This window comes from Ursus arctos, unplaced genomic scaffold (genome assembly GCF_023065955.2).
Source record: "Ursus arctos isolate Adak ecotype North America unplaced genomic scaffold, UrsArc2.0 scaffold_19, whole genome shotgun sequence".
Taxonomy (NCBI): domain Eukaryota; kingdom Metazoa; phylum Chordata; class Mammalia; order Carnivora; family Ursidae; genus Ursus; species Ursus arctos.
The window spans coordinates 7802072-7818159 of NW_026622863.1; the positions used below are offsets into that span (position 1 = coordinate 7802072).

General features: G+C 49.7%; 1 protein-coding gene across 1 annotated transcript; it reads left to right on the plus strand.

Annotated features, from left to right (window-relative positions):
* Positions 1 to 460: 460 nt before the first annotated feature.
* Positions 461 to 15861, plus strand: CUNH16orf78 (chromosome unknown C16orf78 homolog). Its single transcript, XM_026493698.3, has 7 exons — positions 461 to 597; positions 3650 to 3802; positions 4163 to 4307; positions 4552 to 4653; positions 4847 to 4976; positions 13314 to 13572; positions 15714 to 15861. The coding sequence occupies exons 1-7, from the start codon at positions 461 to 463 to the stop codon at positions 15859 to 15861; spliced, it is 1074 nt and encodes a 357-aa protein (XP_026349483.3).
* The last annotated feature ends 227 nt before the right edge of the window (positions 15862 to 16088 follow it).

Here is a 16088-nt window from a genome sequence, read left to right on the forward strand (position 1 = left end):
TTCTAATTAGAGTACATTGTGAAAGGCCCGATACCAAACTAAGAAATTTAGATTTTTTTATAGGCTGCAGGAGCCACAGAAGTGTTTTGAGAAAAAGAGCTAGGTGAACTTTGTTTAAGAGGTCTATGGAAGTGGAGGTGGAGAGGCCATCAGGGAGGCCGTGGCGGGGTCCAGACAAGAGACAGTGCCCACAGAGGGGCAGCGGCCGTGTGGGGAAGCCGATGTTGTGCCACAAGCAGCCCCCACAGGCCAGCCTGACAGTGACCTCACAATCACCCTGCAGACCTCCCATCCTTGGAGGCCAACATCCCAGCTGCTGGCCTACATCTGCCTTTTATATCCACCTCCCAAGGGCCACCCCCTGCCAGCCGAGGTCCTCCAGGCCAGCTACTAGAGACAGAGGGATCGACAAAGCAAGAGAGTGTCACCTTCCCGCCCAGCGCACAGCCAGGACTCCAACATGACAGAGAACTCAGAGCACCTAAAGGACGCAATGCCCATAGAGAGGAAGTCCACGTGGAGGACGGCCGAGGAGAGGCGGATGTCCGACCTCACTCGGGTGCTGGAGTGGCTGGAGCGGAGGCAGGGGAAGAAAAAGCAGATACAGGCTTCCCAGGTATGGACTGTCCGAGCAAAACTGTGAGGCTGTTGGATTCAAGATTATTCCAATAGGGGAGAGATCGAACTTGACTCTCAGAAAACAGAAGGTGGGAGGAGCTTCAAGCACTGGAGTGAACTAGTAGAAAAATCCTAGAGGAGAGAGGGGACGTTATCCATGCGGTTAGGCCAGCTGTGTTTGCCAATTGTCACTCAAGTAGTTAGGCTCCTACCTTCCCACAAAGACTGGGAGGACAGGGTGCTATCTTTCCTGATGATTACGCTTTTTTTTAAAAAAAAAGATTGTATTTATTTGACAGAGAGACAGCCAGCGAGAGAGGGAACACAAGCAAGGGGAGTGGGAGAGGAAGAAGCAGGCTCCCAGCAGAAGAGCCTGACGTGGGGCTCGATCCCAGAACTCTGGGATCACGCGCTGAGCCAAAGGCAGACGCTTAATGACTGAGCCACCCAGGCGCCCCCTGATGATTACGCTTTTTTTAAAAAAAGATTTTATTTACTTATTTGAGAGAGAGAGCATGAGCTGGGGGAGGGTCAGAGGGAGAGAAAGAAGCAGGCTCCCCACTGAGCAGAGAGCCCTATGTAGGACTTGATCCCAGGACCCCCAAGATCATGACCTGAGTGGAAGGCAGATGCTTAACCCTCAACTGACTGAGCCACCCAGGTGCCCCCTGAGGATTACATTTCAAAGGGATGGCTTCCAGGTCCTTGAGAAAAACATTCCTGGATTATAAAACTGGCAAGAGGCTAGGAGAAGATTTACATCTCAAGGGGGCAGACAAAGAATTTACAACTGCCAGTTTTTTTAAAGGAAAAGAAAAGAGAAGTCATGGGCCTACAGACAGGGAGGAACATATCAGGAGCTTAATCAAGATGAGACGGGCATTAAAGCTGTCTTGATCAGTGTTCCAGAAGAGCTCAGAGGTAATAGCTTCTCAGATCTTGGTGGTGGCAGAATGGGTCCTCCCCAGTGTCCCCAGACACTTCCATCCTGACGATGGCCCCAGGGCCAAAGGGTGTTCGGTCTCCACCGGCACTATGCCACTGGGACGCCTACTAACATACTTCCCCCTTTCTACCCTGTATCACAACTAGTTCTCATCCACAGGTCTTAGTCCTATGGGGCTGCGATAATACAAAACCATAGCCTGGGTGGCTTATAAACAGCAGAAATTAATCTCTCCCAGTTTTAGAGGCTGGCAAGCCCAAGATCAAGGTGCTGGCAGATTTGGTGTCTGATGAGGGCCCATCTCCTGCTTCGTAGACTTTTTTGCTGTGTCCTCGCAGTAAGAAAGAGAAGGGAAGGGAGACCTCTCTATGGTCTCTTTTATAAGGTCACGAATCCCATTCGAGAGGCCTCCACCTTCCTGACCTAATCACCCCTCAAAGGCCCCCTCCTACTACCATCACACTGAAAGTTAGAATTTCAACATAGGAAGTGGGGTGGGGGGGGACACAAACATTCAGTCTATAGCACCACCCTTCCCTCTTTCTGCAGGAGCTAAGACAATCAGTTTTGCCTCAGTTTCCCCCAGAGATCCCCCAGGCCCATCATCTATGGAAAATCAAGCCAGGCCCTTAGAAAGTGGTCTCCTCCGTAAAGGATGCCACCTGATCTTGAATTCCCCAGCCCCCAGGGAAAAATGGGTGAAAAACGGCATTCCTAATGACAATGCTAATGTTTATTAAGCACTTACCACGTGCCAGGCCCTGAGCTCAGCGTTACACACGAGTTATCTTGTCAACTGATCCCAGCAGGGCTACAGGGTAGGCACCATGCTTACCCCCCAGCGCCCGGGCGGTAATAAGGAAGCTGAGCGAGGGGTAGAGAAGTCACTTGCTCGATCTCACAGAATGAATGAAGGGCCAAGCCAGGGCTGCAAGCCAGATTTACCCCGTTCTCAAGCTCACGGGCTTTGTCAGGTCAACTCCCTGTAGTCACCTCCACTTTCTCGGCTCCAACCACTGAGGCGCCCCCTGCCTTTCCAGAAAGCTCCCTTCTGCGTATATGCTTACTTATCATTTATATTCAGAAAGATCTGAAGTGCCAGTTCCATTAAACGTACTAAAACACATCTGATAGACATATTTTACATTCAGGCGCTCATGACTGATGGATAGGCTACCCCCTGCCCCCCAATCTGACTGCTGGGTCGCTCAGAACTCAGTACCAATCACAGACATTTACATTCACTTCAATGATTAACATGCATCTCTTCTCATGGAGATCATATTCTAATAACGTTTTCACAGCTTTACCTTTAATGTGGCTTTTACTGGAAATAATTTTGGACTCAGGAAGGGAACAAATTTAAATTGAAAATACAATGAAGTGGCGCCTGGGCGGCTCAGTCTGTTGAGCATCTGCCTTCGGCTCAGGTTATAATCCCAGGGTCCTGGGGTCCAGCCCTGCATTGGGCTCCCTGCTCGGCGGGGAAACCTGCTTCTCCCTCCCCTGCTCTTGTAGTCTTGTGCACTCTCTCTCTCTCAAATAAATACATTTTTAAAATCTTAAAAAAATATAGAAAATAAATTTTCAAGCACCATTATCCCTCCCAAGGGCACCTGGATTTGGACTGAAGCTCTTGTGATTCCATGGATGGTCTCAGCACAGGTGGAGGGGGCCCTTTGGTGTAGACAGTTGGAGGGGTACTAACCGTGGCCTCCTCTCCCTTCTCCTGGCATCCGCACAGGGATTCATTAATTTCCCAAAATAACCCTAGGAGATAGATCCTTCTCTTCCCTCCATCTTCAGAGAAGGAAACCAAGCCACGGTTTCTCAGCCACCGAGCAATCGAGCGGGATTCCCACCAGGCGTCTGACCTGGAGACCAGTCCCAGCTGCCATGTCCCCACAACCATGAGCAGCACCCTGCAAGTGGAGACCCAGTCGATTCAGCTTCCTTGAGGTGCTTCGGCACCCCCACCCCTCCTAGATGAGCCTGGAGGCCCTTAGGTGGGCCCCTCCCCCATGGACCCTGGAGCTCCGTAACGAAGGCGTCCTCCCTGCCTGCCTGGTCGAGGTAGAAGGCCAGGCAAGCACCCGAGGAAGTCCCCCGATGCCAGGAGGAGCACCCAAGGAACGGGAAAGGCAGGATGAATTGTGATGACAGACAGGATGGGGAGGGCTTGGGAGAGGAGGGAGCTCTGGGGACGGAGGGACTGTCCTGGCTGGACTCTGAGACAAGGTGGCCTTCATGTGGTTTCAGACTGGAGGCCGTGGCAGGGAAGTCACAGCTACACAGGCCATTTGGGGGCCGGAAGGAATTCCTACCAGGCTGGGGAGAGGCTAGGAGAGGAATTCCAACAGGTCCTTGTGTAGAGGGTCTTAGGGAGCTCATGGTGGGTTCTGAGGTTGGGAGGGACCATCAGACCCGACGTTTAGAGGTTGTTCTGGGAGCAGTGTGACATTACACCAGGGCCTGTCTGGAGACAGAAGAATAATTCTGGGGGGTGGGGGGACAGAAGTCCCAGAGTGCGGGCCAAATCTGGAGGTGGGGAGGGGGCAGCTCGCTCACCAGAGTGTCGCCCCTCTGTGGGGACACCAGGCAGCCACAGGGCAATCCTCTCTGTCTTTTCAAGCAGAAACCCAAGGGGATAATGACCCCTGAAACAAATGGGAAGGAAGGAAAGAGAACCCAAAGCACCCTGAAACAGAGGAAAGGAAACCGCCAGGTGGCATTTACCAACCAGGTAACACGGCTCCGCGTGCCGAGGAGGGGAACCCACCCTGCTCCCGCCTAAAGCCTGGCTACACTGCTTAAATTGAAGGCTCCTGTCCCACACTGACACCCAAATGAATCACCTGCCCCCTTCACCCCTCCAGCCCCCACCCCACACACTGCCCCGTGCGGTGGAGACTGGCACTCCTGCCATGGAGGGTCCTTCTTCCCAAGTGCCTGTCCCTCCTCTCACCGCCCCCCACCCCACCATTCAGGAATGCCGGCTGAGAGATGAGGACACCCGGGCCTCCCTGCCCCCTGAGGGCTGTGGCTTCCGTGGCCCCTTGTGGCCTCCCTCTGAGATGGGGGGACCGAAAGTGGGGAGTGGGTGAGCAGGCACCAACCCACCATCCCGGCCCCCCTCCCCTGCCCCAGGGCCCAGGGTGGCCCCTCCTTTGGCCCCTTTGCCTGCCTTTCAGCAAACCCTTGTAATCACTCATTTTGAGGGTGGAGGAGGCCATGCCAAGGCCCGTTCCTCGTGGTTTAACTTCTCTCCGGCTCCCCTCCCAGGCCTCGGGGCAAAGCGCCAAGAAGGACAGGGACCCTGCCGTGCACGGAAAGCTCAACCGCGGGGACCCAAAGGGAAGACGCCTCAGCATGGTTCCCGGTAGCTACACCAGGGATGGCCCCAGGAAATCCGGTAAGGGAAGCATCTTGGTCCTGGGGTCCAGAACCGTCCCCGGTTCTGGCCTCTCAGAGGGACAGGAAGCTCAGGCCGGTCTTAGAGCAGTGGCACCCACATCATCCCGGCCGCTGTGCACCGTCGTGGAGCCCCACGTGGCTCTTTAGCGGTCACAGCATAAGCAGGAGGGCAGGTGGGCTGGTGTCTAGGCTCCGCCCACACTTGGCCGTTCTCTTCTCTGGGTGCAGCAGGGTGTGCCCCCCAGTTCCTAAAGCCGGTGGCAGCAAACTCGTGAGCTCCAACTTGTCTAATTAGATACTGTGACAAGGTCAGCGTAGCACATGAGGGACCGCACCTGCTGGCCGAAACCTGCCAGGTGTGACTCACACCCAGGAAGAGGCAGGCTGAGGTTGGGCCGGATCTCCAGTTCCCAGGGCTGCCCGAGTTCGAACCTTGGCTCCGCTGCTCTGTAGTGAACTCAGAAGAATCTAGGGTGAGTCAGCCACTCCATCTCTGGGGTTCAGTTTTCACATCTGTAAAATGGGACAATAGCATGACTTGCCTCCCAGTCGAGTTTCGGTGAGATGAGGCATATAAAACATCTAGCCTGATAATGGTGGCAAATAGCTATTTCTAAGGGGAAAAAATTGCTAAATTGCTCAGGTGGGCTGGACCATGGTGTTGGAGAAACAGTTGCATTTCTTGTGCCTGGCTTCTTGGAAAGGAGGTGTGTGGTCAAAGGTGGAAGGAATTCCAATTAGCCCAAAGGAGGAGTGGGCAAAAGCTTTGGAGTAGGGGCCGCCAGTTCTCCTGCATAAAGCTGCTCCCATCATGCCCAGCAAAACATCCTCCCCCCCCCCTTCTCATTTAATACACCAAAGCCGTTGAAACCAAACTGCGCTCGCTTGCCTGTCAGATTTAAATATGATTGGCTCTAAATGCCGTGCAGGATCCTGGACTGAATCCTAGAACAACACTTCAGTGGGAAAACTGGCGAAATGCAAAAAAGCTGTTATGTGCCAATGTTAATTTCTGAGTTTTGACAAATGTGCCCTGCTTGTGTAAGAGGCTAACATTCAGGGAAACTGAGCGAGCAGTGCCCAGGAGCGCTCTATACCATCTTGGCAACTCTTCTGCAAATCTGAACTTACTCCAAAATAAAAAGTTTATAGATAGAGATATGGATGTGGATGTGGCTATAAATATAGATACAGATATATAGATAGATTGCCATATGCCCTATGGGAGGCCTTACACATTCCCCAAGTCTTCTGTGACTCTCATTGCAAGTCTGGCTCTGCAGTCCGAGTTCAGCGGAGCCCCTGAGCATCTGCAGATCTCGATTCCAGTGGTTCCTCCCTGCTCCCTGCTCCTTGACACTGCACACACACACAGAGCACAGCAACGTTTCCTTCCTTTCCCCCCAAACCTCTCACATGAAGCTTTTGTGTGTAAACAGACTTTACTGAAGGTTTGGGGCAATGAAGGGAAAGAATTTAATGGCAGAATTATACAGAAAACAAAAGAGAAGTTGATTACAAAACCCCCTTAAGAGTTCTTCCAAATCCTATGTCCCCTGCCACCAGGAGGTGGTCCCTGAATACATTTGCCTGCAGGGGGTCCCCTCCAGCTGTTTTGCTCACCCCTGCACTGAGCCCAGCCAGGCACCCTGGGCATAAGATTTAAGGAGGCACTCGCTCTCTGGTACTGACTTTGCGCTTGCATGAGCCTGAGAGTGAACACCTCCTTAAATTTTGCTTCCCCCCCCAACTTGGTCTCACTCTAGTCCTGGATCTGCCTAACTCCCACCTCTTCCTCTCTCTGTTCTCTCCCCTCTCCTCCATCCTCTGCTGTCCTCACCCCACAGCTCCCATTGGCTTGTTACCTGGAAGGATCACTTACTTTTCTTTGTTTCACTGTCTTAGTCAACACTCAAAAGGAGTCTATCAAGTTATTTTCCTAAACAAAGGCAGTTCCTTCCATAAGAGAAACTGACGTACCAGCTGATCGAATAATCCTTCTTCATAACACTGCACAAAAATGCCAGCAGGGCAGACTGACTTAGCAGTTCTTTGGTTCTCTGCAGTTCCCCCTGCTACCCCCCGCCCAAGACAAAAACCCACCCTGTTCACAGAGGGGACCTTTTTTCCTATCTAATGTAATACAACAAATGGCCACTGGGGGGAAGCAGGTGACCGGTTGCAGCAGGTGCTCAGAGGCACCCAGGAACTGCTTGGGCATCCAAGTGTGGCACCCAGGAACTGGGTCAGGGCTGCATCTGAACACAGCAAGGGCAGCTTCCCGTGCAGGCCAGCAAGAGGCCTAACACGAGTGGGCAGGATCGGGTTTTGGAGTCAAGTTCAAGACAAAGCAGCCCCTAGGAAGGTCATGGGGCCCGTTAAGGGCTATGGCAGGAGTGCACGAGGAGATACACATAGATCAAGGAGGGGTATTCTAGACCAGGACTTCTGGTTCTGGCCTCCCCAGCCCCACTCAGTCCCTGAACCATCGGTGTCCTGGTTTCCCTAGCAGCAGAGTAAGCTCTTTGCACTCCTGATGGGACGTTTCTCTGTGATCCGGGGAGCAAGGCTCTGGGAGGCAAGACCCTCAGACACAGCACTGAACGCGGCCACTCGGTCTGTACAGACACAACAGCTCCCACTCGGCCACATGTGTAGTGTTGTGACGGCCACAGGATCAAAATCTGTGAAACACGGTGTGTCCCCCATGAGGGACAGATAACTGTCTCCAGCTCCAGATAATAGAACACAGCATTGACAGCCCCAAATGCGGAGCACGGTGCTTTCCAAAGCCGACCATTTCATCTTGTCCCCTCTCCCCATTTTCATAGAAGCTCCCATTCACTCCTATTACCAGCTGAAACGTCAGGTCCATCCCGCTGCTGGCTGCCACCCTGCCGTCAGCCTCTGCCACACTGACGCTGTGTGCCATGGGCCACTCCCCTCTCCCTACCACCTCTCCTCCCTCGAATTCCCTGCGAACAGCCTTTTCTGTTGCCCCTTCCTCTTTGGCCACCCCCCTGGCCCCCCTCCGAGGGCCACCCTGTTGGTTTTGAATTTGTAAAATGTCACTCCAGCGTTGGGCCAGCAAAAGATGCTGGGAAAGCATCGGAACACAGTTCCAAAGTAAATCTTGGTGACGTCTGAGCAGCTAGATAGAAAAGGGGCGTTCACCTGGCTTCCTCTCCCTGGGCTCCTGCGCCCCGGGCATTCTGTAGATGGCCGCACAGGAGTGCATCCCTGACGCGGAGGTCTGGGGGCAATAATCACCCTCTGTCTCCATGAGTACAGAGGGAGCCCCTGGGGTCCCAGACACAGCCCGCTAGAAGCCGAGCTTACCTGTTCAGCCGCAGACTCGGGAGTATGTGTCATTTTTGCTCAGATGGTAGCCAGGATGGGTGCCCAGAAAAAGGGACCAGCAACCTAGGTTCCCATTTTCCTGGATCCACCACTAATTAACCCTGGCGTCTTGGGGACACGATTTCATCTCTCTGATCCTCAACTTGCTCGTCTGTTAAATGGGCATGATATGGCTGTGAGAGCGTAGTGCCTCCCTCCCTGGAAAGCTCCTTCTACACGGCCTGGCACATAAGTCACTCCCTAAACATTAGTTCATATGTTTAATGATCATTGCCATTTATATGACTGTTGTTCTTTCCTACGTGAGACCTAGCTTGACCCAGAGGGTGCTTGGATATCTCAGGAAAGGCTATGGTTCTTTCTCCGAGGGATCTCCCATTTGTGTTAATGAGGCTATGCAGCTCATGATTCTTCTGGAACATAGCACCAGTTTCCACTGTGCATAAACAGGGACTGCTGAGGCCCCCTGGTCAGGGACCTGTCCGTGCAGAGCACCAAAATGGGCAAACAGAGTCACAATTCAGCCACGCATTCACACGAGACCTTGGGCAAATCACAGCCTCTTTCCAGGAGGCTGTTCCTCCATTTATATAACTGGGGGGGAGATCTAGACGCATTCTCCCTAGACTTACCCCAGTAAAATTCCTGAACTTTATTGATGAAATCTTGCGGGTTTACAGGAAGAATGATTTACTCACAAAAGAAAAAAAAAATGCTTAAGGTGACAGCAGAGGCACCGAACTAGGCAATAATTGGTTTAAAAAAACAGAAGGGGGAATGAACCGTGAGAGACTATGGACTCTGGGAAACAAACTGAGGGCTTCAGAGGGGAGGGGGGTGGGGAAATGGGACAGGCCGGTGATGGGTAGTAAGGAGGGCACGTATTGCATGGTGCAGTGGGTGTTATACGCAACTAATGAATCATGGAACATTGCATCAAAAACTAGGGATGTACTGTATGGTGACTAATATAACAAAATAAAAATTATTAAAATAAAATAAAATAAAAAATAAAGTCAGAATCTAGGGGCGCCTGGGTGGCTCAGTCATTAAGCGTCTGCCTTCGGCTCAGGGCGCGATCCCAGAGTCCTGGGATCGAGCCCCACATCAGGCTCCTCCGCTGGAAGCCTGCTTTTTCCTCTCCCACTTCCCCTGCTTGTGTTCCTTCTCTCACTGGCTGTCTCTCTCTCTCTCTGTCGAATAAATAAATAAAATCTTTAAAAAAAAAATCAGAACCTAGATACACCTAAAATCAGGTTTAATATAGAAAGATGGAAAACAAAAAGATAGGCCAAGAGGAAACATGAAATGCAAACAGATGAGGTGGGATTAAGGCTAAAAGAAACAGGGTAAAAGAGGGGTATTTTTAAATGTTAAAGAGAATAAATAGTAATCACAAGCCTACATGTACCAAAAAATACAGTAGCTAAATAGATAATTATTGAGAACTGCAAAAAGAACCTAATAAAATTCAGTTACAGTGGGAGATTTTAATACACCTCTTTTAGAATCAAATAGACATAACTTTATATTTGAATAAAGAACGCATTTTTATGCGGCCAAAGAATATCTACAAAACTCATCTGCATATTCACTGCTAAGAAAACATTACCTTTCAAAAATTAAAGATTTTAGGGTGGCCTACATTATCCTGAAGCAATAATTAGAAATAAAATTTAAATTAAAATATATTCCCAACTTAACAGTCAGAAATTAAGAAATACACTCGTAAAATACTCTATATCAGAGAGAAAAAAAAAACTCATGAAAATAAGCCTGTTTCTTACTATGGGAATAAAGGCGAAATCTATCCTCAGAAGAAAATTTATAGTAACACCTAAAATTCTTAATTCCTGTCTTTATAACACAAAAAAACACAGAAGAAAAAATGAATACTTTTAGCAATTTATTATTTATAATAAGATAGGAGGAATCATTAATATGAAAAAGAGAGCTTTCATTCATTAAATACCAGCTGAGATTAATGAAACCCAAGATAAAAACTACTTAAAAGTGTAAGCCTTAAATCCAAAGTTAGCTTTTTGCAAAAGCAAGAGATGAATAGTGTGAACTCCTCATGACCATTGTTAAAAAGAAGAGTAAAGAGGTGTCTGGGTGGCTCGGTTGGTTGAGCATCTGACTCTTGATTTGGGCTCAGGTTATGATCTCAGGGCCGTGAGATCGAGCCCCGCATCAGGCTCCACGCCCGGCAGAGAGTCTGCTTGAGATTCTTTCCCTCTCCCTCCCCCTCGACCTTTCCCCCTGCTCGTGCTATAAATAAATAAATAAATAAATAAATAAATAAATAAATAAATAAAACCTTTAAAAAAAGAAGAGTAATAATGTGCAAGATTTGGCATGAGAAAGAACGCGTGAGCAAAGATGAGAAATACGTGAACGGAGCTGTACTAGAACACTAGATGCACCTTTCTCCGATATATTTGAAAACCCAGAAGAAATAGATCATTTCCTCTCATACCATAAATGATTAAAATTGACATAATAAAGTTGGAGAGAGCAATTTCTTTTTTTTTTTAAAGGCAGATGTGCTGTTTTCTTTTTTAAAGATTTTATTTATTTATTCGACAGAGATAGAGACAGCCAGCGAGAGAGGGAACACAAGCAGGGGGAGTGGGAGAGGAAGAAGCAGGCTCATAGCGGAGGAGCCTGATGTGGGGCTCGATCCCAGAACTCTGGGATCACGCCCTGAGCCGAAGGCAGACACTTAACGACTGAGCCACCCAGGCGCCCCGAAGAGAGCAATTTCTGAAGTAAAAATGGAAAGCTGGTTGACCCTTTCTCACAGAACAAGTCACCAGGACAAAAGGCTTCACACCAGGTTCTATCTACCTTTTCAAAAATGAGTAATCCCCGGGGCACCTGGGTGGCTCAGTCGGTTGAGCATCTGCCTTCGGCTCAGGTCATGATCTCAGGGTTCTGGGATCGAGCCCCACATCGGGCTCCTTGCTCAGCCAGGAGCCTGCTTCTCCCTCTGCCTCTGCCCCCTCCCCCTGCTTGTGCCCCCTCTCTCTCTCAAATAAATAAATTTTAAAAAAATGAGTAATCCCAATGTCACATCAACTATTCCAGACCATATGAAACACATGCACGTCTGCATGAATCCAACAGGCCATCAGAACCACAATATTAAAATATTTGCAAAAACGTAATAGAGATGTAAAAAATATATTAAACATTTTAACAAATATACCAAATGTATGAAAACATATCAGTGTATGAAATCGATAACATGCCATGACCAATGGGATTTCTTTTTTTTCCTTTTTTTGAGAGAATGAAGTTTATTTATTTTTTTTTTATTTTTTTTCTTTCAAGATTTTATTTAAATTCAAGTTAGTTCACGTAGAGTGTAGTATTAGTTTCAGGGGTAGGATTTGGTGACACGTACGATTTCTTACAGCAGGTTAGGAATGGTTAGGTTATCACTATCAGAATATCTAAGAACATAATTTATTCCATCAATAAAGGAAAAACCATACGAGCATGTCAGTAAATGAGAGAAAAGCAAAAAGTAGAATCAAGCAATTATTACTAATAAAAACTCGATGTAAACTAAGAATTAAACTCCTAATACTATAAAACTTACCCAAATAGTGGCAATTATCATTCTAAATGATGACATGCTAATTATTTTAATTAAAATCAGGAACAAAATGAGGCATGACTGCTATCAGCATTATTGACATTGTGCTAGAAAGTCTGTCAAACGCAGTATGTCAAGAAGAGTATATGATTTTGCTAAATGTTAGAGGGAAGGTATTTTCATTTTTCTCCTGATATTATTACATATCTGTAAAACTCAAGAAATTCTTATTAGAAAAAAAAACACACTGTAACACAATAGCCTTTTCTCTCTACTAGCCCCATTTCCAGAAATGGAAATAGGAAGAAAATATCCCATTCTTATCAGTAAAAATCTATAAAATACTTAGTGGTAAACTTAGCAAGAAGAAAAAAATTAAGTTCTCTCAGCACCAGCCCCCACAGTATTTAATTCAGTACAAACTCCATATTTGGGTAACATCAGACACTCACATTTGATTTCATATATTTGTGTCTTTTTTTTTAAAGATTTTATTTATTTATTTGACGGAGAGAGACAGGAAGAGAGGGAACACAAGCAGGGGGGTGGGAAAGGGAGAAGCAGGCTCCCCACTGAGAAGGGAGCCTGATGAGGGACTCAATCCCAGGACCCTGGAATCATGACCTGAGCCAAAGGCAGATACTTAACGACTGAGCCACACAGGCGCCCCTGTATTTGTGTCTTTGTTCATGCTGTCTCCCCGCCTGTACTTGCTGTTCCTCCTGCCTGCAATACCTTTCTCCCCTTTCATCCAATAAATTGCTTTTCCTTTAAAAACCCCATCTTACCCAACCAAACAAAAAAAATCATCTCAAAGTTGATCTTCGATAGCTTCCCCTAGCTTCCCCTACCTCCTCCAGGCAGAGGTTCCCTTTAGGGGAGGAGGGACAGAAGAGAAGATGGAGAGAAGGGGACAAAGACAGGAGGGAAGGGGAGGGAGCCAAGGAGGCAGCGAGAAAGGAGGGAGGTAAAGACGTGTGAGAATTAAACCAATGCTCAGAAGAGCCTTGAAGAGGGGGCGCCTGGGTGGCACAGAGGTTAAGCGTCTGCCTTTGGCTCAGGGCGTGATCCCGGCGTTCTGGGATCGAGCCCCACATCGGGCTCTTCCGCTATGAGCCTGCTTCTTCCTCTCCCACTCCCCCTGCTTGTGTTCCCTCTCTCGCTGGCTGTCTCTGTCTCTGTCTCTGTCAAATAAATAAAATCTTAAAAAAAAAAAAAAAAAGAAGAGTCTTGAAGAGCCCTCGAATCTCAGAACAGGTGTTTGTTTGAAGCCTGGGCCATCCTGCTGGCCTCCCCCAGTTTCAGCCCGTCCTGCCTCTCCCCTTCCCCAGCTCTAACTCCCTGGTGACATCTGTCCGATTTCGATTTCAGAGCTCGACATCAAAGATGCCATCGCCCTGGAGTCCGCCCAGCGGCCCCTGACCTACCGCCGCCAAAGCGCCCTGGACCCCATGTTGCAGGAGCCGCCCGCCTTCGGCGGTCGGAAGTCGACCCTCCTGAGAGACTGGGTGACCAGCAGGACGCCCGAGGTCTCCTACGAGCGCAAGCTGAAGAGCCTCATGGAGAAGGGTGCCGAGCCCAAGATGGAGCTGGTGAGGATGCTGAAGCCCGAGGAGGTGCTGAGCTGCCGGTGAGTGGGGTGCCCGGGGGACAGGCTTTGGTCCCCGCTGTCTGCTGCACACACCTGGGCTGAGCCTGCACGAGGGGAGGGCGGCGGTGGCTGGACGACTCTGCCTTTGTGTCCTGGAGGGCCGTTCCCCAGGTTCCCCGGCAGCCTCCCCGGCAGGTGGACGGGCTCTGGGATGGGCACGCCGTTTGGGTGTTGCCATTTGGATGCCACGCCTTTGGACACTGGCACCACCCTTCCAATATTTCCGTATGTTTCACAATAGAAACCATGAATATTATCCAAAAGAAGGAATGTGTTGTCTGTGGCCTATCTTTAACAGGAAATCCCCCTAAGAGCCTTCACACTGTGGTGTGGAGTGCCTGGTGGTCCTCGCCACCATCGCCACCATCGCCGGGGGCCATCTGCTCTGCAGGTGGGGGTTTAAGCTCCCGGAGGTGCTGTGAACACAGTGTGAAGCCGTTCAGTATCACTGCTCTTATCAGAGGTCTTCCTTCTCCCGTGCTGTCTTATTCATCGGGACCTGCCGCTTTCCAAGTACCCCTCCCAAGCCCGGTGCTAGCTTTTCCCGTAAAGATGTGACTGACAAGGCTCAGAAACTTCACGGACAACAGAATAATGTGGATGTCCATATAGACAGAACAGCAGTGTGCTCCTCTGTAGGTTTCAGACAGCCTCAGATGCCTGGCATCCAGCGACCCCGTTACGAAGTCCTGCTCTGCTCCCCGACTGGCTGAGAGATGGATGGGTAGAATGGCGGCCTCCCCAGCCAAAGGGGGCTTCTTGCTTGACCTCTCCCTGGATGGATGACTTTGGCAATGGCTTTCAGTTTGACAGGGGGATGCTCGTTGGCTCTGGTCAACAGACAGCCTACCTGGGCTTTAGGGTGAGCAGAAAAGAGATTTGGACAGGGCCCCTACCCTCCAAAGAGGGAGAGAGAATATTTGGAGAGATGGCATTGAACAAGACAGAAAAATATCCAAGGAAAAGATGAAGTTGTCCAGAATGGAATCTTCGTGAGTGCTCACATAAACACGTGTGTGAGACCCTCCAGGGCTGGGTTCAGGCAGAGAGGGAAGGAGCAGACCCTGCCTGGCGCTGTCAGAGAAAGGTAGTCTAGACACAGGGCTGGGGGGTGGGGTGTCAGATGGCTGTAAAAACAGGTAAGCGCCGGGTAGATCTTGACAGACAGGGGAGCCATTCCCAATGGGTTGAAAACTCGGGTTCTATCAATAGGCAGCTCCTCCCCCACCCTCTGTAGCAAAGCAACCCAGCAGCAGGTGGCCTGAGTAGGGGACCCACCTCCTTACACTAAAGCTGGGGACAAGGTCAAAGCCGCTGGTAGAATAAGGAGCTCGGAGGAGAGGACAGCAGATACTCTCTAGACCACACAGTGTCGATGGGATCAGTTCCACTCTCCGGTGTAAGTCAGAATTGTGGGGCTTCAGCTAAGATTTTAAATCAATGGCCTGGTTTTTTAATTGCTTGAATATCATTAAAAGAAAAGCCTCCCTTTTCCTATGATTTTACCCAGCTTTTATTGCCACTGTTCTGTATTTCGCCCAGGCCTTGGCAGGGCTGAGGTCACGCACAGCTGTTCGTGATGGAAGCCCTGACAATTGCCTCTCTCCCCACGTGGCATCGAGTCTCACCATCACCGTGGTGCACCTGCTTCCGCCCCAAGCCACGTCCTTTGGCAGGAGCGTCCTTGAGATGGAGATCCCATTATCTGCTTGACCACTCCTCGGTTAATGGAATCGCCCCTTTCCCTGTTGTGGATAATCCCGAAATGAACACTTGCATTTATACAGTTTTTCATTCCATTGACTTCTCTCCTCAGGATTAGTTGAAGGCCCCAGTGGAGTTCCTGAGTCAAAGATAATGAAGGAAATTTGGGGGGGGGGGACTTGTGGGGGCAGGGATGATACCTGGCACATATGTTGCCAAATGAACTTGCAAGAGTTCTACCGATAAAAACTCCCACCGACTCCTTAGGGTGTCCCACTCTTTTCTAGGATCTCTGCCAGCTCCAGAAATGTCTGCAGAGCCAGTTCCCGTGCAAGATCCTACAGGGCTTAAATCTAAGCTCTTTTCAGTACGGTGACGCTGCGCTCAACTGACCTCTCTGGCCTTGTCTCACACAGATACCTAAGGCTATCCAAGAACAACATTCGCACTTTGCTCAAGCTGTGCAGAGACGCAGGCCTGAACGTGGACATCCACCCCCACATGGTCGAAGGAGAGATAGATGCTAAAAAGGTGTTCGCCTCAAACCCCAGCGTGGCCCTCTAGGTCACCTCAGGCTCCCTCTGCCGTGGGGACCTCGGCCCCCAGACGGCATCCTCTGGTATGCCAAGCCTAGGCCTCCAGACCTGGGGTGTCCCTTTTAGACACTAGCCATCAGAGAACAAGGCTAAACTGCCTGGATCATCGTGCGAATGTCGCCTTTGTCCTTGACCCAAGTCAGAACCAACGTAGGGGGATCGGTGGGTCTTCTCCCCACCAAAAGAAGACTCTGT

Bases quoted from the DNA above. Each gene is read 5' to 3' on its own strand.
- CUNH16orf78 (XM_026493698.3), top strand. From the start codon at position 461: ATGACAGAGAACTCAGAGCACCTAAAGGACGCAATGCCCATAGAGAGG. The intron at 598-3,649 runs GCAGATACAGGC...GTAGAAGGCCAG, and splicing joins CGGAGGCAGGGGAAGAAAAA to GCAAGCACCCGAGGAAGTCC. The intron at 4,654-4,846 runs GTGGGGAGTGGG...CTCCCCTCCCAG, and splicing joins CTGAGATGGGGGGACCGAAA to GCCTCGGGGCAAAGCGCCAA.